The sequence below is a fragment of the Pinus tabuliformis genome, chromosome 9 (assembly GCF_031772625.1).
Source record: "Pinus tabuliformis cultivar Carrire ecotype Pingquan chromosome 9, CPIR1, whole genome shotgun sequence".
Taxonomy (NCBI): Eukaryota; Viridiplantae; Streptophyta; class Pinopsida; order Pinales; family Pinaceae; genus Pinus; species Pinus tabuliformis.
Genome location: NC_142307.1, coordinates 836,318,796 through 836,341,045, shown reverse-complemented (window position 1 = coordinate 836,341,045; position 22,250 = coordinate 836,318,796). Strand labels below are relative to the sequence as shown.

The following is a 22,250-nucleotide window of genomic DNA, read 5'->3' as shown; positions in this document are numbered from 1 at the left end:
TCTCTCGCATACTCTCGATCACCCGATCCCAAATAACCTCTGGACCTTTCGCAGAATTCTGAAATACCCTCCTATTTCGTTCCTTCCAGACCATCCAGAGTATGAAGGGAGAGATAAGGTTCCATGCCCTCTGGACAACCTTGCACTGAAAGGTTTCCTTGCTCCACTGGAAAACCAATTCAGTAAATTCTCTGGTATTAAATCCTGATTTGTTGAACAGTCGTTTAGTCGTCCTCCAAAGTTGCTCTGTGTAGGAACATTTGACCAACAGATGATCTCTAGTCTCGGTATCGTTGTTGCATAGATAGCATCGGGAGGGGCCAATGAATCCCTTCTTCTGAATTCGATCCCAGGTCAGAATTTTGTTTTTTGAAGCTAGCCAAACAAAGATGGACACCTTAGGCCACCAGTTGCTTTCCCAGATTGTTTTCCATTCCACATTCCTGTCACCTCTGTCTTGAGAATCCATTAAGTAATAGGCCTCTTTCGTTGTAAATATTCCCTTCATAGAGTATCCCCATCGGAGGATGTCTTTCCCATGTCGTTCTCTGATTTTCCTTGATCCCATTTCTTTTCTGTAATGTTCCTGGAGCTCTGGGGTAAGTTCACGATCCCACTCTGTCGGGTCCTCCCAGACTCTCCATCCCTCCGACAGTTCATTTGTTTTCCAATAATCCTTAACACTGGATCTGTTTCCTTCAATTCTACCTCGGATCTGCAGGAGGTCCTGACTGTTATTTAGCCTTTCTCGTTGTTGCCACCTATCTTCCCAGAAGTTGGCTTCACTGCCTCCTCTAATTTCCCAGAAAGTATGTTTGCTAATTAGATCTCTGTTTTGGGAGGCAAGTTCCCAGATAGAGGAGCCTTTGGGGATTTCCTGCTGTCTTAGGATATCGGCCGGAGAATTTGGCATTCTGTATTTAGTCCTCCATATGTTTTTCCAGAGATCATTTCCACCACTGAGCCACCTCCACCACAGTTTAGCTCCCAAAACCCTATTAAGAATTTCCGGGTCCCTTAGACCTAAACCTCCTTTTTCTTTTCGCTCTATTAGCTGACTCCACGAGACCAGGGCCCATTTTTTCTTCTGATCAGAACCACTCCAAATAAATTTCCTTATGATTTCCCTGATTTTAGCACAAACCCCTGCTGGGGCAGCCATAATCGCTAATGGGTATATAGGAATAGCCTGAAGGACCGACTTGGCAAGAACGACTCTGCCAGCAATATTCAGAACTCTGAAAGCCCAATTTGAGACCTTGTTATTTAGTTTGTCAAGAACCCCTTGCCAGTTTCTCACCTTTTTTGAGGTGAGGTCCAGAATATTACCTAAATATTTAGTAGGTAATTCTCCCCTCTTGAATCCAAGAATTCTAATTAGATGGGATTTGATCTGATCCATTGTATTGAAGATGAAGATGCATGACTTGTCTCTATTAATTTCTAATCCAGAAGCCTTGGCAAATAATTCTAGGATTCTCTTAAGATGTCGAACTTCTCTTACCGTTGGTTCCCCGAACAACATAATGTCATCAACAAATTGTTGATGTGTTAGAGGCAGGTTGTTTCCCCAAAGTTGCAACCCTTTGATTCTGTTTGCTGCTCTTTCCTGTTTAATAAATCGTCCTAGTCCTTCAGCAGCTAGAATGAATAGAAAAGGAGACAATGGGTCACCCTGTCGAATGCCTCTGGAGGCATTGAAAGTTTTTGAGGGACTTCCGTTAACCAGAATAGAAAAGTGGGGAGAGGAGATCAGGTTATGAATCCAAGCAATCCATCTTTGGTGAAAACCAAATCTCTCCAGGACAGTTTCCAGATACTTCCAGTTAAGCCTATCATATGCTTTGGATAAATCCAATTTGATCAGCATTCCTTTTTGTTTTTTAACCTTTAGAGAGTGAATCACCTCCTGTGTTACCACCAGCCCATCAAGTATCTGCCTTCCTTCCACAAAACCAGTTTGTTCAGCCGAGATTAGATTGTCCAAGAGAGGTTTTAGTCTCTTGGCAATCAGGGATGTTATCATTTTGTAAATGACATTACAAAGAGCTATAGGTCTGAAGCCACTAGCCTCTTCTAAGTTGTCTCCCTTAGGTATGAGGGCAAAAAAGGTAGAGTTAAGAGCAGGCCATACCTTTTGATTTATTCTTGATTCTTCTACTAGATCCAGTATCTCTCTTCCCAAGAAGTGCCAGCCTGCCTGGTAGAAGTCCACTGTGAAGCCATCCGGCCCAGGAGCAGTCCCTTTTTTCATAGTCTTCACAACTTCCTCCAACTCTTCTAAGGTCACGGCCCTCATAAGCGCTTTGTTTTGATCCTCAGTGACCAGACTGGGGATGGCTGAGCAGATCTCTTGAATGGCTCCCGATCTATCCACTTGGGGTTCTGTTAGCATCTCTTTGTGGTAATCCATCAGAACCTGTTCTATCTCATTCTGCTCTACCACCCTTTTCTCATTCTTGTCTTTAATCGAAAGGATTCTGTTTCCCTGCCTGTGTTTGATCATTGTCTGGTGGAAGAATTTTGTGTTTTTCTCCCCCTCTCTTAACCATTTTATCCTAGATTTCTGGCGCCATAGGATCTCCTCTTGCTTTCGTCTCTCTTCCAATCTGCCAAGGATTACCCCCTCCCTGTTGATGCTTTCCTCTGTTCTGCCTTCCAAAATTATCTTCTGCTGCAGATCTGCCATTTCCCCTTCCAGCTTTTGTTTATCTTCCAGAATATTGCCAAATTCCTCTTTGTTCCATTTTTTTATTTTATTTTTCAGCTCTTTCAGTTTAAGCTGGAATGTATGCATTCTACATCTGCCTTGACTAGTACATTGATTCCACCACTCCTCTACTTTCTTGATGAAATCAGGGTCCCTCAACCAAAAGGCTTCAAATCTGAAAGGTCTTTTCCCCTGAATCTTCTTGATATCCACCTCTAATCTAATCGGCCAATGGTCTGATCCCAGAGATGGAATAATTTTGGCCTCCACGAAAACATCTTTGTTCATGATGTCTTCAGATACCAGAAATCTATCTAATCTGGAAGCAATTTGATTCTTACCTCCCCTTCTATTGTTCCACGTGTAGACCCCATTGATGGTCTGGACGTCAACAAGCCTAAGTTCTGCTATCATATCATTGAAATTATCCATGAAGTGATCCCTCTTCCTAGTCCCTCCTTTCTTCTCTTCCAAGGATCTGATCAGGTTAAAGTCTCCCCCAGTGATCCAAGCAGCTTCAGGGTAAAGTCTGCGGACCGATTTGAAACTGTTTATGAACTGCTCTTTTTTCCCAGGGGTCGGAGGGCCGTAGACTCCTGAGATGACCACCTGATGATTGGTTCCGACTATCCTGCCTAGCCCAGTGAGGATGCCGCTCATACTGGACCAGTTTTCTATGATGATTTCATTGGGGTTCCACAGGACTGCAATACCTCCTGCAGAACCGATTGCATCTTGTCCAATCACTTGATACTGTAACCTACTTTTTTCTATTATTTCTTCGAGCTGCTGGATCAAAATCTTTGTTTCCTGTAAGATCATAACACTAGGTTTCTCCTTTTTCAACTTATCCTTCAGATACCTCTGTTTGCCTTTACTATGCAAACCCCTAATATTCCAACTGATCACTATCATTTAAAACTTTTTGTAAGAGGGGAAGAATACCTCCGACAGAGGTATCACCTTTCCTGAGTTTATCAAAATTTCCCCCACCGTCTGGATGGTCTCACTCATTGGTTTTCGGCCTCTTTTCCTGCTGTTTTTGCCAGAGTTGGCCATTCCTTTATCCTCATTCCCCTGTTCGCTTTCTGTCATGGTTGGGTTATCCGGAGGCTCTCCTTTTTTCTCTTTATATTTCTTGAAAACTTCCTTATACAGCTGTTTTTGTTTTTCAGGTATGAACCTGCTATCCAGATACTTCCATTCCTGGAGTAACCTTCTCATAATTTTCTCCTCTTCTGCTTCGTTTTCAGGCGGGTTTTCCACTTCCATCTTAGATTCCTGTTCTGTTTCTGTTGCCATCTCCTCTGGTTTTTCTCTGTTTGCTTTGTTTATATTTGTTTCGTTTTCCTTTCCTTTCTCCTCTCCCGCTATTTCCATGGGGGTATTTTCCGGGTCCTCATCATCTTCTAGGTTTACTTCATAATCTTCATCTTCACTCTGCAGTACCTGAAATTTGTTTTGATTATTTATTTTGCTCGGTTTTTCCTGGGGTTGGGTCTTTGATGTCTCTCTGTTCTGTCGTTTCTTCCTTACTACCTGTTGGAAACCTTTCTCAGCATTTCTCTGTTGATCCTCCTGTCTTTTCTTGGATTCTTCCTCTTTGTTCAGAGGACATTGCCTGTATAAATGGCCATATTCATGGCAGATGCGGCATCGAAAGGGGATATGTTCGTAATCAACTGGCTGCTTCCAGATTTCATCATGATACTCTACTTCGACATTTTCTGGGAGGGGCTCTGCCAGATTTATATAAACACAGATTCTCGCATAAGCATTGTACTTACCTCGTTTCGTAGCCTCGGCAATTTTGACAAAGCTCCCAATCGTATTGCCTATTCCCTCCAGAATTTCAGGGTCCCAGAACTCATCAGGAAGCCCAAACAATCTGACCCAGACTGGTGCATCAAGCATTTTTTCCTTTTCCGGATTGTATCTCTCTTCCCAATATTTCATGAACAGGCCTGCATTGTTCAAGAAATATGGTCCCTCCTCAAAGATCCGGTCTTTATCTTCCAGATTGGAGAAGATTGCTGTGAAAAAACCTTGGGCTCCAAGTTTGAGATCTACCTGTCCCCTAGGTCGCCATCGCTGGTCAATCCATCTGTAGAGTTCCCGCTCAGAAGGCCAATACCCAACAAAGCGACATATTATGGCATGGTCTTTCATGTAGCTATTATACTCTTCCAGCTTGTTGTGGGGAACCACATACCTTGGTTGTTTTTGAGCCCTAGGTAGGCATTTACCTCTCATTCTTTTCTGCCACAGATTACCCATTACTGGGGCATAACCTTCCTTCTCCGTTTGCTGTTCTCCTCCTTTGCTGGTCTCACCCATTACCACGTTTTTGAAGGAGGGGATCTCTCCCCCCCCCCTTGGCTCCCCCATTCCGCTCAGGGCGTTTTCTGGGGTTCAGAATCCCGTTTGCTGTTGAGATCCCCGAGACCAACCCGTGTCTGCAGGCTGGGGTACGCTGTCCCCGCAGAGCTGAGAGGCCTAGCCTTCGTCTGAATCTTCCTGCAACCTCTGTCAGCGTTGTCCGTTCACACTAACCCTAGCACGCATCGCTCCGTTCCGCCTCCGAAGAAGATCAATATTATTCTTATTATTACTATTATCCTCTTTATGATATTATTATATTATTATTAAAAAGAAATTCAAGTCTCTCAATCATGTCATATGTAACTCCCCTCAATTAATGCATATGTTACTCTCTCTCTCTTAATGTATTCATTCCTCTCTCTCTCTTTAATGCTCTTACGCACCTCTTACACTCTCTTACACACCTTAATGACTTGTCATAAAAAGATTCGCCTTACACCTTTTTAATGCATACGTTACACTTCTCTCCTAAATGCATAAGTTACACTCCTATTTTGGCATATGTAACTCCTCTTCAAGGCATAGGAGTTACTTCCTCATGAATTCGACCTCCTTGCTCTTCGTATATATTTGTGCCTCTCATCCTCACTTGATACACTTGTGCTTGTGAAAGAAGAATTCGAACTTGAGAAAGAGAGAGTTGGAGAGTCTAGAGGAAGATTGTGAGAGAGAGAGAGAGAGAGAGAGAGAGTCTTGAAGAGCAATAGCAGATCTTGGAGAGCCAAAATGATTCAACGTTTGCATCAATCACTGCTATTAGAGATCTTCAGATTTGGGTCAACTTCTTCATTCTCTCACTGTACTTTGTATCTCTACTGAACAATTGATTTCTAATAGAAGAAGAATCTGGTTGGGTTTTCCCCTTGTGGGTTTTTCCCTAGTCATTGATTTAACTTCTCTGTGTCTCATAGAATTCTTGGTTGTCTTCCATTATGCATATGGTTTATATGGTTTATGTTCTATCTACAATTACCTAACTTATTTTGTAGCATAAAGAAGTTTGAGATTTAAGTGATTGTAACAACATAGAACATCAAAATTTTAACATGGTATCATAGCGTTGGTGAAGACAAGCTCCATTTCCAACTCTCTTTCCACTGGAATATCTCTTGCTGTCAACACTATTTTCAACTCTCTTTTTGTTGGAATATATCTTGCTGTCTACTCCATTTGCAGCGCTCTTTTTGCTGAAATATATCTTGTTGTCCGCTCCATTTGCAGCTCTCTTTTTGCTGAAATATATCTTGTTGTCCGCTCCATTTGCAACTCTCTTTCTGCTGAAATATCTCTTATTGTTCCATCTACTTGTTGCTCATTTTTTGCTGAAGTTTCTCTTCTCTTTTCCTGTTGAAATATCTCATTTACAACTGAAATATCTCTTGCTGTCCCTTTCTATTTGCTGCTGAAATTTTGAGCAGATCAAGATGTCTTCCTCCTACTTTAAGAATGAAGAGAAACTGGTTGATGCTTCAAACTTCTTCCCTTGGAAGGCCAGATTGGATATTACCGTTGAGGAACATGATGTTCTAGAGCATGTAGTAGAACCAACTGAAAATTCCAATGTTGTTATCAAAGCCAGATACAAGAAAGGAAAAGTCAAGGCTAAAAAGATTATCCTTGACTCTCTTGGAGACCACCTCATCACTCATGTCTCCAATTTGAAGAAAGACAAAGAAATGTATGACAAGTTGATTGGAATGTATCAAGTGAACAACTTGAGTCAATTTCTTGCTTTGAAGAATCAGCTCAAGGATGTTAAGATGAACAAAGGAGAATCCATTCAAGCATACTTCATGAGGATATTAAAAATCAAAGATCCGCTGTCAACTTCTGGTGAAGTTGTTCCAATAAAGAACTGGCACTGATTATGCTTGGAGGTCTTCCTTCTTTTTGGGAAAATTTTAGTACTACCATTAGTAATAATGGCAAGTTTCTTATATTTAATGAGCCCCTGGGAAAGTGCAATCAAGAAGCAAAAATGATTTCTAGAGGAAGAATTCCCAAGCATGAGGAGGGAGAACCTACTGCTTTTGATGTACAAGGAAAAAAGAGGAATGCATTATTTGAGAAAGTATGCTCCCAACAACTCCTCTCAATGGAGCGAAGACTTATCAAAAGTCCAATGCTACAATTGTCGCAAGCATGGCCATTATGTTTGTCACTGTGCAAAAAACAAAAGAGCATCAAAATTCCACTTCAACAATCATTCCAACAAATCTGATTACAGAAGAGGAAGAGAAGCTCCTTCTGCTCGTAGAGGAAACTATCGTTCGTCAAGGAACCAAAGGTATGATAATAATGAAGTTGAGACTCAATCATAGTACTTTCTTGATTCTGCTCTTTCTTGTTCATCTCCTACAGATTCTTGTGATCGCTGGTTGTTGATAGTGGTGCTTCAAGGCACTTTACTGGTTACAAAGAAGTACTCTCTAATCTGGTTGAGAGGGAAACAAATTTGAAGATCATTCTTGGAGATAACTCTACATATCCCATAAAGGGATCGATTATGTTTCTTTCCATCTGGATCAAGGTAAAACTTTGACTCTTCAAGAAGTTTTATATGTACTTGGTTTAAAGAAAAATCTTATATCCATATTAGCTTTAGAAGATAAAGGAATGAAAGTTGCTTTGATAAATGGTAAAGTTCTCACTTGGCCATCGAGATCCAACATGAGAGATGCCCTCACTCTGGGATCTAGATGTGAAGGTCTATACAAAATCAATGGAAGACCTATTCATGCACTAATCCATGACATCAATCATCAAAGTGAACTTTGGCACCAAAGGTTCGCTCACTTACACTACAAAGCATTATCTCATGTGAGAAAGGTGGTTTTCGGAATGCTGGAAATTAGATATGATCATGATGGTGTTTGCCAAGGATGCACAAGTGAAGGGACCATTCCCTTCAAGAAAAAGTAGAACCAATCAGGTATTGCATCTTGTACATTTCGATTTATGTGGACCAATTCCTGTAACTTCTCTTAGTGGTTATTTGTATTATATTATCTTTGTGGATGAATTTTCTTGCAAAACATGCATTTATTTTCTGAAAAATAAAAGTCAAGCTTTTAACATGTTTAAAGATTACAAAGCTCTAGTAAAAAAACAAATTGGAAAGCAAACAAAAATTTTCAGATCTGACAATGGAGGAGAGTTCACTTTCAGTGATTTCATTGAATTTTGCAAAGAAGCTGGAATCAGAAAAGTGATCAGTGTACCATATAACCTAGAACAAAATGGTGTGGTTGAGAGAAAGAATAGAACTATCATGGAAGCAGTCAAAGCTATGTTGCATGATTAGAAATTACCAAAGTTTCTATGGGGGACAAGCTGTGAACACAATTGTCTGCGTCTAAAATAGATCTCCTCACCGTGCCCTAAACAACAAGACTCCTGAAGAAATATTCACTGGCGAGAAGCTCGAAGTTGGGCACCTGAGGATCTTTCACTGTCTTGTTTATTTCCATGTCCCAAAAGAGAAAGGGAACAAGTCGGAAACTTCAAGTAAGAAAGCTACGTTTGTTGGTTATTGTGAGAATTCTAAAGCTTACAGAATATATGTACCTGGTCAAAGAAATATAGAATTTAGCAGGGATGTAACATTTGATGAAGATGCAGCTCTTGGAAAAGCAAGAGACACTCCTCTTCCTCCTGCTAATGTTGATAGTCAAGATGATGTATTTGAAATACAAGAAGATCCTGAAGCTAAAACTAATCTTGCTGATGAACCCATGGAGCCCATGGATCCTTTGGATCCTCCTCCATGTGATCCTCCTTCTAAAAGGAGACCTTTATGGCTTCGTGACACTCTTCAAGATGTTGATAAACATGTTGCCCCCAGAGGAACTTTCAGAGAAAGCAAGAAACCTTGCCGGTTCCAAGGATATGTTGTAGCCATGAGCAACATTATTCAAGCTGAACTGTGCACTTTTGAAGAAGCTGTAAAGGCCCAAGTGTGGAAAGATGTAATGGCTAAAGAATATGAATCCATCATTCATAATGATGTATGGGAAGTGGTTCCAAGACCCCAAGGTAAATTTGTTGTATCTTCTAAATGGTTGTATAAAATTAAACATGGTGTAGATGACAATATTGATTAATATAAAGCTAGATTTGTGGCTAGAGGTTTCTCTCAAAAAAAGGGAATAGACTGATGAAATTTTTTGCACCTGTTGCCTTTTACACCACTATCCGATCTATTGTAGCTCTAGCTGCTAGCCAAGGATGGTCTCTTCACCAAATGGATGTGAAGACTGCTTTTTGTATGGCTTCCTTAAAGAAGAAGTATTTGTGGAGCAACCACAAGGCTTTGAAGTACATGATCCAAAAACTCATGTGTGTAGGCTGAAGAAAGCCCGCTATGGTTTGAAGCAAGCTCCAAGAGCTTGGTAGGCTCGCATAGATAACTTCTTGATGAAGCTTCATTTTACCAGAAGCAATGCAGATCCAAATCTTTACTTTAAGACAGTCCAAGGTATGCCTTTGATTTAGGTATTGTATGTTGATGATTTATTTCTAGTGTAAGAGGGAGTTAGCCTCTGAATTTGAAATGTAAGATCTTGGTTTGATGCACTACTTTCTAGGCTTGGAGGTATGACAAAAGTCTGGTGAGATTTTCCTTTCTCAAGGGAAATATGTTGTCAAACTATTAGAAGGTTTGTCATGACTGAGTGTAAGTCCTTGAATACTCCAATGTAAATGAATTTCAAGAAGCTTTGTGGTAAAGCTGCAAGGCCTGATTTGGCTAATCCTTTTGAGTACTGTCAACTGATTGGGGCACTGATGTTCTTAGTGAACGCTAGACCAGATATATGCTTTGTAGTCAATATTTTGAGTCGATACATGATTAAGCCTGCTCATGCACACTGGGTTGCTGCAAAACATGTGTTGAGGTACCTGCATGGGACAATCAATCTTGGATTGAGATATACTGCTGAAGATGTAAGGCTACATGGATACTCTGATGCTGATTGGGCTGGTAACTCTACTGACAAAAAGAGCACATTAGGGTGCTACTTCAGCTTAGGGTCTGCCATGATATCTCAGATGAGTAGAAAGCAAAAGTCTGTTGCCCTTAGCACAGCTGAAGCATAATTCATCGCTGCTAGCATGGCTAGCTGTGAGGCAATATGGCTAAGGAAGCTCTTTGGAGAGTTGTTTGAGCAAGTATTGGATACTACAATTATTTACTGTGGCAATAAGAGTGCGATTCGACTTGCTGAAATCTCATGTTCCATGACAAGTCCAAAGACATCGAGATTAAATATCACTATATCTGGGATATGGTGCAAAGAGGAGCAATAAGACTTCATCATATAACGACTGATGACCAGATAACATTCTTACCAAGCCTTTGCTGAAAGGAAAGTTCTTGGTTTTCAGAGAGCAACTTGGACTGACAAATGTGACCCTTCCTAGAGAGGGTGGTCATGGATGATAAGCCTTGGATGTGCGAGATCCTTGTCATGTGTTGACAAGTGGATCCCCCCAAGTTGTGATGAGCCTTGGATGAGCGAGATCCTTGTCATGTGTTGACAAGTGGATCCCCCCCAATAGTGATAAGCCTTGGATGTGCGAGATCCTTGTCATGTGTTGACAAGTGGATCACCCCAAGTTGTGATGAGCCTTGGATGTGCGAGATCCTTGTCATGTGTTGACAAGTGAACCCCCCAAGTTGTGATGAGCCTTGGATGTGCGAGATCCTTGTCAAGTGGATCCCCCCAAGTAGTGATGAGCCTTGGATGTGCGAGATCCTTGTCATGTGTTGACAAGTGGATCCCCCCAAGTGTGTATAGGGTGATGGATGTATCTCCTCTATGATGATTCTTCTTCATTAGATTGTAACATCATTGTTCCAAAGCAAAGATAGCAGAGATCCTTGTATCAGAAAAAAATTCCTCCCTAGTTGAGAGGGAGTGTTGAAAATTGGCAACTATGGGATGATTTCCTTGAATAAAATTTCATTTCTGACCTCTCTAAAGTGACTTTCTAATTCTAGAAAGTCATGTCTATCTTTGCAACCATGGCTTTCCAAAGATAGTAAATCACCTTCCATCAATTCGTAGTCATATCTATATGATGGAAAATCACTTAACTTGTCCTTAATCAATCTCAATTGTTTAATTTTTAACTTAATCATCAATGTTATTATTATTATTACTATTATCCTCTTTATGATAATATTATATTAACATTAAAAAGAAATTCAAGTCTCTCAACCACGAGATTCAATCATGTCATATGTAACTCCCCTTAATTAATGCATATGCTACTGTCTCTCTCATAATGGATTAATTCCTCTCTCTCTTTAATGCTCTTACGCACCTTTTACACTCTCTTACACACTTTAATGACCCATCATAAAAAGATTCCTCTTACACCTCTTTAATGCATAAGTTACACTTCTCTCCTAAATGCATAAGTTACACTCCTCTCCTTTATGCCACAAGTTACACTCCTATTTTGGCATATGTAACTCCTCAAAGCATAGGAGTTACTTCCTCATGAATCCGACCTCCTTGCTCTTCTTATATATTTGTGCCTCTCATCCTCACTTGATACATTTGTGCTTGTGAAAGGAGAATTCGAACTTGAGAAAGAGAGAGTTGGAGAGTTTGGAGGAAGATTGTGTGTGTGAGAGATAGAGTCTTGAAGAGCAATAGCAGATCTTGGAGAGCCAAAGTGATTCAGTGTTCATCAACTACTGCCATCAGAGATCTTTTTCAGATTTGGGTGAACTTCATTCTCTCATTGTACTTTATATCTCTGTTGAACAATTGTTTTCTAATGGAAGAAGAATCTGGTTGGGTTTTCCCTTTGTGGGTTTTGCTCTGGTCATTGACCTAACTTCTCTGTGTCTCGTAGAATTCTTCACTGTCTTCCATTGTGCATATGGTTTATGTTCTATCTGCAATTACTTAACTTATATTGCGGCATAAATAATTTCTGGATTTAAATGATTGTAACGACATAGAACATCATAATTTCAACAAGTTTTAACCACGAAATGCATTGGTGTACTGATCTTTGATCTGTTTGTGTGAGTGCCTTAATATGTTTGATCTATGTGGATATACCTTATTTATCAAACAAGAAATGGAAGCTAGAATCTAAATATAAGAGGTACCATCTGATCTAGGGCATAAGTAGCTGCTCTTCGAAAAGATCCTAGCATGTCCCTCACCATGCTCAAAATATTTTGAATTAGAAGTGTTGAGGTAACCTTGGTAGCGAGTTCAAGTAAGGAGCTTGTCCTTCACAACCCTTGGTGAGTCAAAATAATCATTTCAGGTCTATAGAACAAGTCTTGCAGACCCAAAATAACTTCCTTCTCCACCTAATTTTCAAACAAATAAGTAAAAAGCTCCACTCTAATGGAGTAAGGTATACCTTTACACTAGCAACTGAGGCCCATGAAGAATTGACCCAATCCACAATTTTTGAAATGTGTGGCTTTGGACCATTGGAGTACCCAGTCAATACTTTCTTCCCCAACTCCTTCATGCCTTCTCCCAATCAATCACCTAGAGCGAGAAGTCTCGCTGATCTAGAGGACTAAATGCACCTCTCTCAGCTTCTGAAAACCCTATCACCTCTCTTGAGACCTCCTCATTTGTCCTCCACTTCCATCACTCTTGTTTAGAATGAATACATACATTTTTTTCTTCTTTTTTTAAATTTCTTTTGTGTGTTGTTTTGTCAATTTTTTTATATTTTCTATTCATTCCTTAAATGAATTCGCCTTGAAGTTGAATCCCCAAAAATTCACCAAGGATCTTGAAGTCTCATCCAACTTTTAGCGTGAGAATTTCATGAACAAGGTCAACAGCAACAAGGCCTCTGGGCCACGTTAATGTAACACACACATGATATAATGAACCAACGAGATCAACGACCACAAGAGTTCCAAGCCACATTAATACATGATATGGAAAATATGTTCTGAAAATTAATGCGACAACAACAACAATTCATACCGTAACACGTCCAATGAATGTCTCAGCAACAACATGAATATTGTCAAATAGCTTTGGCTTAGCAATAACTTCCACCACAATGCCTTCACCAGAATTACTATTACAGCCTCAAATACAACAACAGCCACCTCAAAATTACACAACCCCCACTACCAACTTAGAGCTTCCCTGCTTCAGTGCAACCTTTTCCACCTCACCTTCGTTGGGTCAAGGATTTAGTCAACTCTTTTCTGCTAGGTACATTGGCTAACAAGTAGGTCAATTTGCAGCATACAAAATACACTCTTTCTACAGTTGCATAGTCCACTGGACAAGTTCTGCCTCAAACAATGATCAAGGAAGCTATTTGTTCCACACAAGTACTTACCTTTTTGGATATACAACAAAGTACTTAGGTTTCATTCTTCAGCAGGAAGGACATCCAGTCGTTTCCCATTTCTAACATCATAAGTAGGACAAGGACTTCCACCTCTGGTTCATGCACTCCATTCTTGGAAGTTGGAATGTTTTATGACCCATTATCAAGAAAGGCATTGCTGCACACCAATACTTGAACTACACAAAACCAAATACTGTTGGAGAAGGCATACCCTTTAACAATAAAAATTAGGATGGTTGCCCCTAAATAGGGAGGAAATGATGAGACAGTCACTTTTAAAATTGAGATGATTTTCCTCTAAATAGGAAGAAAATGATGAGTCAGTCACTTTTAAAATTGGGACGATTTCCTCTAAATTGGAATGAAATGATGAGACAGTCACTTTTAGGTTGTTTAACCTAAGATTATCTTATAATTATTTTGTTATTATTAAGCAATTTGTGAACATGGCCCTTATGTATTTTTAGTACCCTCGTGAGGAATTTATATTAGGAAACTAAGTTTATTTAGGGAGATGGAGGTGAGCTTCATCTTCAAAGCTTATCTTCAAGATTATTTTTACACTTAATGATAATTTTTATCCTCAGTGTCCAATTATGGCACAACATGGTACTGTAAATATGTACTCTTGTAAGATACAAAGAAAGTGTACAGTGCATGTACCATCCAAAATACTTGCTCTCTTGTTCTTCTCTTATATTTATCCTTGCTTTTGCTGTTCACTCACATCACATCTTCCCTTCATTAGGGGTTGCCTATCATATATGTACGATTGCATATAATTGCATGCATCTGCCACAAAATTTGGATATTTGGATCAACGTAGACTATTTAAAAGAAAGATGCTCAAGAGTTCTCTAGATGCATCAATTAAAATTTTAGTTTTCTACGGTACATAGCTATTTGCTAGACTTAGAGGTAGAACTAGTTTATTGAATCAAAAGATGAGAACTAATTTCATGCTTCAGGAACATTCAGAACCAAGTTAGATATGTCAGAACAAAGTTAGATATGAGTTACGTGTACATTTTTAGTGCTGCATGGTGATCCATTTGATATAACATGGTAGATGCCCTGTATGCGTGGATTTGAGTTTTCTAAGTTTCCATCAGCACTAAAATTGTTTACTAACATAATATTTGTATGTATGAATCCTATTATTTCCATCTATTCCTCTTGCTGCTTTTGGGATTTTCTATTAAAAAGTTATAGTAATCATGCATGGGATTCTTTTTAAATTGTGAGCTCTTATATTATTTTGTTTATGGAGTAATTGTGACCTTGTTTTGTTTGAGTGTAGATGGAAGCAGCAGAGTTTGCCACAGAATTGGAAAGTTCCAAACAGCAGACAAATTATGCTGCAGATATTTCATCAATACAAGAAGCTAGAGATCGTATTGGACCATATATAGATAAAACACCAGTTCTTTCTTCATCATCTTTGAACATTATTGCTGGAAGGACTCTTTTCTTCAAGTGTGAAATCTTCCAAAAGGGGTACGAGGATGAGTGAATTACAAATATTATTAACACAAGCATGTTCTTGATGTCTTGCTTTACCTGTAGACAACAAGGAGCTGCTACTTCTGAGAATTTACAAAGATATTAATAATTTAGCTTACACTCTCTGTCGATCTCTTCGTCCTAATTTTTCATGCTTTCCAATTTTTTACTTTAAATTAAAGAATCTATATTAGTGTCTAATTCATTGCCTCTTCAGCTCTATATCAGCCATGATATTTTTTATATGGCTACAGTGTAGGTTCAAACTCATGACAATATAATTTTGGTTGCCTACAGTGGAGCCTTTAAATTTAGAGGTGCTTGCAATTCTGTGTTTTCTCTTCCAGTGGATTTGGCAGACAAGGGGGTTGTGACTCACAGCAGGTACCTTTTTATGTCATCATGGGAACTTGTGTGTGCAGATAAATACTCAGAAGAAAACAAGGCTTCTGAGTTTATTTTTATTTTCTCGTCCTCGTAAACAAAGAAAAATGTAAGAATTGAAAAACTTAAAAAATATCTATTTGGTCTGAGCAATTGTTTTCAAGGTATTTGGAGATCTCACTTTGTTGTTATTGTTGTAACAAGTGGTAATCATGCAGCAGCATTGGCTTTGGCTGCAAAACTGCGTGGCATTCCAGCATATATTGTAATCCCCCAAAATGCTCCAATTTGTAAAGTAGAAAATGTTAAACGATATGGTGGACAGGTCATTTGGTGTGAACCGACAATGCAGTCAAGAGAGAGTGTATCTGCTAAAGTACAGGAAGAAACTGGTGCAGTATTGATTCACCCATTTAATGATGGCCGTACCATAAGGTAAATAGCCAACTATTGATATTTTATTGGGCTGAATTTTTGACACATTTTCTCTCCTTTTTTTCCCTGTTTATTCTTAGATGGAGCCATCTTGAGAAGATATCCGTCTTGGCCTCAAATGTGGGGTTTAATAATCAATTGCTTCTAGAGTTTGCTTTTAAATTGAATCCAAACCATTTTACTATAGTTCGAAGATATTTGACAAAGGATACATCAGTAGTCAATGTAACTTAGGTGCAGGAACTATTAAGCAAGGCTTAACCCATGTGATACTTATTGATGTGTTAATAAATCTCAAGTTTTATGAAAATTATCTGAGTAATCAATGCAATTTTATCTCTGCAGTGGGCAAGGTACAATTTCTCTGGAGCTCTTGGAGCAAGTACCGCAGCTTGATGCAATTGTTGTTCCAATAAGTGGTTAGTCCCTATTGCAATTTATGAAAGATAACTTCTATTTTCATAACCAGTGAAACAGAGGTCAAATTTAGTTCTTCCATTGCAGGGGGTGGATTGATCTCAGGTGTAGCACTTGCAGCAAAAGCACTAAAGCATAATATTCTCATATTTGCGGCTGAACCAAAAGGTGCAGATGATGCTGCACGGTCAAAAGCAGCAGGACATATTGTGACTCTCACTGAAACTAAGACTATTGCAGATGGACTAAAGGCTCATCTTGGAGACCTGACATGGTAAATATAAATTTTCAAGTTGATTGGTCTAGAATATTCAGTTGATTATCATATGTATATATTGTGAAGAAGATGTGTTGTTGTAGGCCCATTGTACGAGATTTGGTAGATGAAATTATTGTTGTTGAGGAGGAAGAGATTATAGAAGCCATGAAGATGTGCTATGAAATTCTAAAGCTGGCGGTAGAGCCCAGTGGAGCCATTGGATTAGCTGCTATACTCTCTCATCAGTTCCAAGATAATTTGAGATGGTCACATTGTCAAAATATAGGAATTGTGCTTTCTGGGGGTAATGTTGATCTTTCCGTCCTGTGGGAATCATTTCAAAAAGCACATTAAAGTTCATTATCTCTAGTTTGTTTTGCAGTTTAAAAATGCAGAACAAGAGAATATTATACCTTGCAAACGTTTGTGCATGAATCACAACCTATTTATTGGTATTTTAAGCCAATATTACAGATAGAAGACAGGATACAAATGTCCAGGAAGGATTCTCACAGACGCTTTCATGAATTTTAGTCTCCTTAACTAGATGAAGTGTTAGATCCAGCATACAATAGCACCAGTCTAAGTCCACTGAATTGAATTTACAAAAATAAATAAAATCATTATTACTGTTTTTCGATGAATTGGCAGCTCTGAGATAGCTTTCCCTTACGAACATCTTAGCTGTATAACTTGTTCCAATAACTTGCGATCATCCATTTAGTAATACAACAAATGTCATGTCATCGGGACCTAAATCTATGGTTTGTGGTTCCTTTTGACTCATTTTTCCTTTTGAAAACTAGATGAACTGGTCATACTCTTTGAATTTCAAACAGATCTGTATAGGTCAAGTCACGCTAGGATGCCAGTACCCGTAACAACAAAAAGGACAGCCAAAGGGTAATGCGAATGACTAAAGGCCATTTGCTTCCTCGTGAAAACAAGTTCAAGCACCTTTGGTCCATTATTTTTGAGGTTTCCATTGTTTTCTATTAACAAAGTTTGTGATCAAATTAGTTAAACTAAAATTGACTAATGGCTACTTTACTCTTATTGGAAGTCAACTAAGGGCCATTTCTACAACTCCATTTTGCTATTTGTTGCTTTGACTTCTACTTTTTCTAGCAATTCTATCTAGATGAATCAAATTAAACGAGTGATATCTACGCTTTTTATATTTGCTATAAATGTTTCATAGATTACTATACTAGTTCCCTCAAATCGAAAATATCTGATAGCCATTGCCGGGAGATTGCAAAAGTGGCCCTAATTTTTGTTCTGATAAAGAAATATCTCTAATAATTTCTTTAAATTCCTTTGAGGTGTACTCTTTAAGAAAGATAAAACAAATGTAATTGATGACAACTCCTTGATGCTAAAAAATAGAAGTAAATGCAGTTAGGAAATGAACGCAGTTTATCATGTGTCTGTTCTTGGTTTATGCAATTTGGAGCTTGCCTTAGTTTGCCACAACTGGACTTGTACACACTATGGCAAGTGCATACCTCCCATGTTATGAAGTGGTCATCGTTGCGTGAAGTGAGGAGTTACATTTGAGCCTTTAGATCCACCATCTCAAGTCTATCAAAAGAATTAGAAATTTAACCATTTGCATTGGTCTTTATACGCCATATTGTTTTCGCAAAGGGTGAAGTCTAAATAGATGGGAGTAAAATTCAATCTTCTTTTGTAACGTATACTATGAGATGCTTTAAACAATTGTCTGTTTAGTTAAAAAAAGAAAAGAAAAGAAAAGAAATGTAAAGAGTATTGGTAGATTTGAATACATTCTAGTCAGCATTGGTGAGCTTTTAATCAGTGCTATTGTATATGATGGGCTCTTCAAACCAATGTATTATTATTTTTTTCCAATGTATTATTATTTTTTTCTAATGGGATTTTGAGAGATTCTAAGTTGTTGCATAGCAATTTTTATTTAAAAAAATTATATAATGATTATGAAATATCTAAATACAAGATAAAGATTTGGATTTTTTTCTTGAATTTTTACACCTCCATAAGCTAAGTAGTTGAATTGCTGTGTAGAGGCAGTGACTTGCCCCACAAACAAAAGGGTCTTATAAATTAGCATTGTAACTTACTATATATTGATTTAGCATTTGACTAAATTACAATCTTAAATTATATATTAGTTATTATTTTTCAAATATCCCAAAGAATTGCTTTTCATTAATGTTTAGAATATAGTGCATGTTTTACTAGACCTGCTAAAAAGGGGTAATTATATTAGTTATTATTTTTCATATATCCCAAAGTATTGCATTTCATTAATGTTTTGAATATAGTGCATGTTTTACTAGACCTGCTAAAAGGGCTAATATTATATCAAGTTAACATAGATTTGTTTATAGTTATTATCTTGGCATAAATAATAAACATGAGATTCCATATAAAGTAGTCTCATTCCTCATTTCTATGGTTTTTCTATATAATGTATGGTTATGTTAGATAGGTTACAAGTGCAAGATTATTTTATGATATATTTTTACTTTGTTGGTATCTTATGAATTATAATTTGCACAATTTAAGTGTATTAGCACAATTCATTTAAAGTCAAGTTGTTTTTGAATTATTTGCAAAACATCAAGTTTGATACTTGAAACACTATTGCCTCAAAATCTAGTAGGCCTAGTGCAAAGCCACATTAGGCAAAACTAGTCCTTAGGGCAGCAAGGGAATTAGTTGCCACTGTCACCTCAAAAACCTTTCTCCTACTCTTTAGTTATATCTGACCTAAAATATATTCAATAATGGCTCAAGGTCAATGATATGAGGTCTACTATGTTGAGCTATGGTAGCCCAGGAGGTATTCTTCACTAGCTTGGTGCCTTAGCTCGTGGATAACATTAATTAGCCTTATGGATGCTTGTTTAAGTGGAACAAGTGATTATCAAATTTCTTCCTATGTTTTAACTTTGGAAAAGTACATTTTATGTGTTATATTCTTTTGTTGACTTATTAGTCTAAAGTCTAACGTTATGGAGATAAATAATTTAAGTAACCAAGATATAATCTAAGCCATTGATCTCAAGAGGTGAGATGAGGGATGATCTCAACCCTCCATCTCTTTGGAGCGCTAGGGTTTGATTACGAGGTTGAATGGAGTTTGATATAAGTCATATCCATAAGGTGAAGGAACACTTTTGAGATAGACCGAATTAGGCAGATGGATTTATTGAGAGAATGACTTGTTGGTGGAAGACGAAGGAATTTTTTGGGAAAATTATTAGTAGCCAAGCCAAGTGAAACAGGGATGCGTTGGCATGGTGACGTAGGCTGCACGAACAATGATGCAAGTTGCACGAATTGAGTGACGCAGGTCACATGCACAAGGTGATTCAGGCACTATGTAGGGTTCTATTTTTGTTGGGTTTGGTGAGGCTGTATGACTCTGTATTTGCTATGGGAATTTGTCTTGTGTTCTTGTAAGAAATTCCATATCTTCTTAAGCTAATAAGAACAAACTTGTTGTTGGCTTTCCCCTTGGTGGGTTTTCAGGGTAAAATTGTGTGATTGTTGTTCCTATTGTTTTTGATGTGCATTTTATTTGTTAAAGAGCCCAATAGTGATTAGTTTACAAATACGAATTTATTGGTTGCTGCAATTTATTTCTAGTTATAAAAATTTGTCAGGAACTAATTGTTATGCTAGTTTAAGGGAAGTTCACATGGTATTAGAACGTCCTTGAAGAGAAGGGAACATATTTAACACAATGTTCAAACATCATCTTGTTGTTGTGTAGTGCAGTGACCTAGGGTTAGTGCAAAGGTTGAGTGAAGCAAAGATTTTTCAGTCATGGTCACAAGGTTGTGCTTTAAGGACAAGCTGAAGGGTGCATCAAACTTCACAACTTGGAGAGAGTGCATTACTCTCGTGTTGGAGGAGAACAAGATCTGGAATCTTGTTGACCAAGTGCAACATCCCCCGGTTGATCCAAAATAGCTTGTCATGTACAAGAAGCAAGATGTGAAGGTTAGGCGCATCTTGGATGGGGTGAAGGACCTCATAATCCCTCACCTTTTTGGGAAGTCGTGTGCTAGAGAAATGTGGGAGTCTCTCACAGCTCTATCAAAGCGATAACTAGAACAAAAAGACAATACTCCAAGAGAAATTGAGGATCACCAAGATGGCCAAGGCAAAGGAGTGGCTTCATACCTCACTCACATTACTCAGATAAGGGATGAGATTACAGCTGTGGGGAAGACCATAAAAGACCCAAAACATATGCGCATAACACTGAATGGATTCATGAAGCTATGGGATGTTTTTGTGAAGGGGATTATGGCTAGGGAGTGTCTCCCTAACTGGGAGCAGTTGTGGGATGACTTCATCCAAGAGGAAACAAGAGTGGGACCTCGATAGTGTTGAATTTTGTAGTTATGGCCAGTCTTCATCATTAATATTTTAGCCCTTGAAATATATAATGAAAATGTAAAACATGTTCTCCATGTCATTATTATTGATTAGCCCTTGAAAAGATTAATGTAAAACATGTTCTTCATGTCGGTTTCAAAAGATAAATTTTGAATTTTGAAATTTGAATTTTTGGCTCCAAAACTTGTCAAGTAAACCCTCCTTCAAGTCAAGTCGGCCTTAGTGAAGAGACACCTATTTGGATAGGTAGAACATTATATATAGAGCACTCGATCTCCTCCACAAGGCACCATTCGATCTCTCACACAAGAGACATATTATGGGCATCCAAGCCAAGAAGAAGAAGGATGAAGAAGGAAAAGAAAGATGAATTCATGATGCCAGCCTAAGCTGCATATACCCACAGTGTGCATGTAATATGCATCTCATATACATGTCCCAAGATTAATCACCTGATCCATGGTGAAAACCATCTATGTCTAAGGTTTAATGTTCTTAGTTAAACTCTATGCGGAAACGTTTAATTAACTATCCAAAGTCTTAAACTTTAATTAACCTTTGGGCGGAAACTATACGACCCTTCAACATCTTTGGTTAATTCTTAATCCTTATAACTTAACTCTTCAGTAATCACCTGCGCATATTAACCATACCACGGTCTTTAGACTTTGGTTAACTCGAACTTAACCCCTAATACATTAAACCCGCTCATTTCTATTATAATTCTCGTATAATAGAAATATACCATAAACCACTTAAACCTTACCTTTTCGTTGATTCACAAACCTTTGCACATTTATCGATGCTTCCTCTAGCGCGTTAAATCCCCGCCGTCGATCTCATTCCTTAATCTGACGGTGATCGTGTCACCCGATCGTCAGCTTGCTTGGCCGATCTCCATTGTTTACTCCTACCTCAATCCAACGGTGATCGCGTAATCTCACACAGATTACATGCACGATCGATATTAGACTGAGAGCACGTGAGAAAAGTGGTTTTCTCTTTCCTCCAGGTGCTACATGTCAACCTATAAGGTTAATCACGTGAACTCATAGAAATACCATTTTCCGCTTTGAGGGCGCGTGAGAAACTACTTACCGCCTATGAAGACCGCTCCATCCTTCTGCTAACACGTGGCTTAATCTGATCCCTTTGCTTCTTCACTTTAGTTTGTGCTATAAGATCTCCACTACTCACTTTCCATTCGTTCTATTCGTTGATTTGACTGATCCAACGGTTCCTTTGCACGGTTACTTCATTTCTTCGTGCCTTTCCTTTCCTTCGTCTTTATGTGATTTCTCAGTGTTCTAGTCTAATCACCTGACTCGCCTATATTTTCCTTTGTGCGTTTATTCCTTCTGAACTTGTTCAATCACTTCCGATTGCTGTACTCCTCCTTTGTGC

At 38.5% G+C, this 22,250-nt stretch overlaps 1 protein-coding gene across 1 annotated transcript in view; it reads left to right on the top strand.

Moving 5' to 3' along the window:
• Positions 1 to 17,092, top strand: part of SR (serine racemase) — an 86,228-nt gene extending 69,136 nt beyond the window's left edge. Inside the window, exons 2-7 of the mRNA XM_089440330.1 lie at positions 14,751 to 14,947; positions 15,251 to 15,337; positions 15,542 to 15,772; positions 16,118 to 16,191; positions 16,277 to 16,463; positions 16,550 to 17,092. Of these exons, the coding sequence (XP_089296456.1) occupies positions 14,751 to 14,947; positions 15,251 to 15,337; positions 15,542 to 15,772; positions 16,118 to 16,191; positions 16,277 to 16,463; positions 16,550 to 16,802 (1,029 nt within the window). The 3' untranslated portion in view covers positions 16,803 to 17,092. The remainder of the gene's footprint in view (positions 1 to 14,750; positions 14,948 to 15,250; positions 15,338 to 15,541; positions 15,773 to 16,117; positions 16,192 to 16,276; positions 16,464 to 16,549) is intronic.
• Positions 17,093 to 22,250: the final 5,158 nt, after the last annotated feature.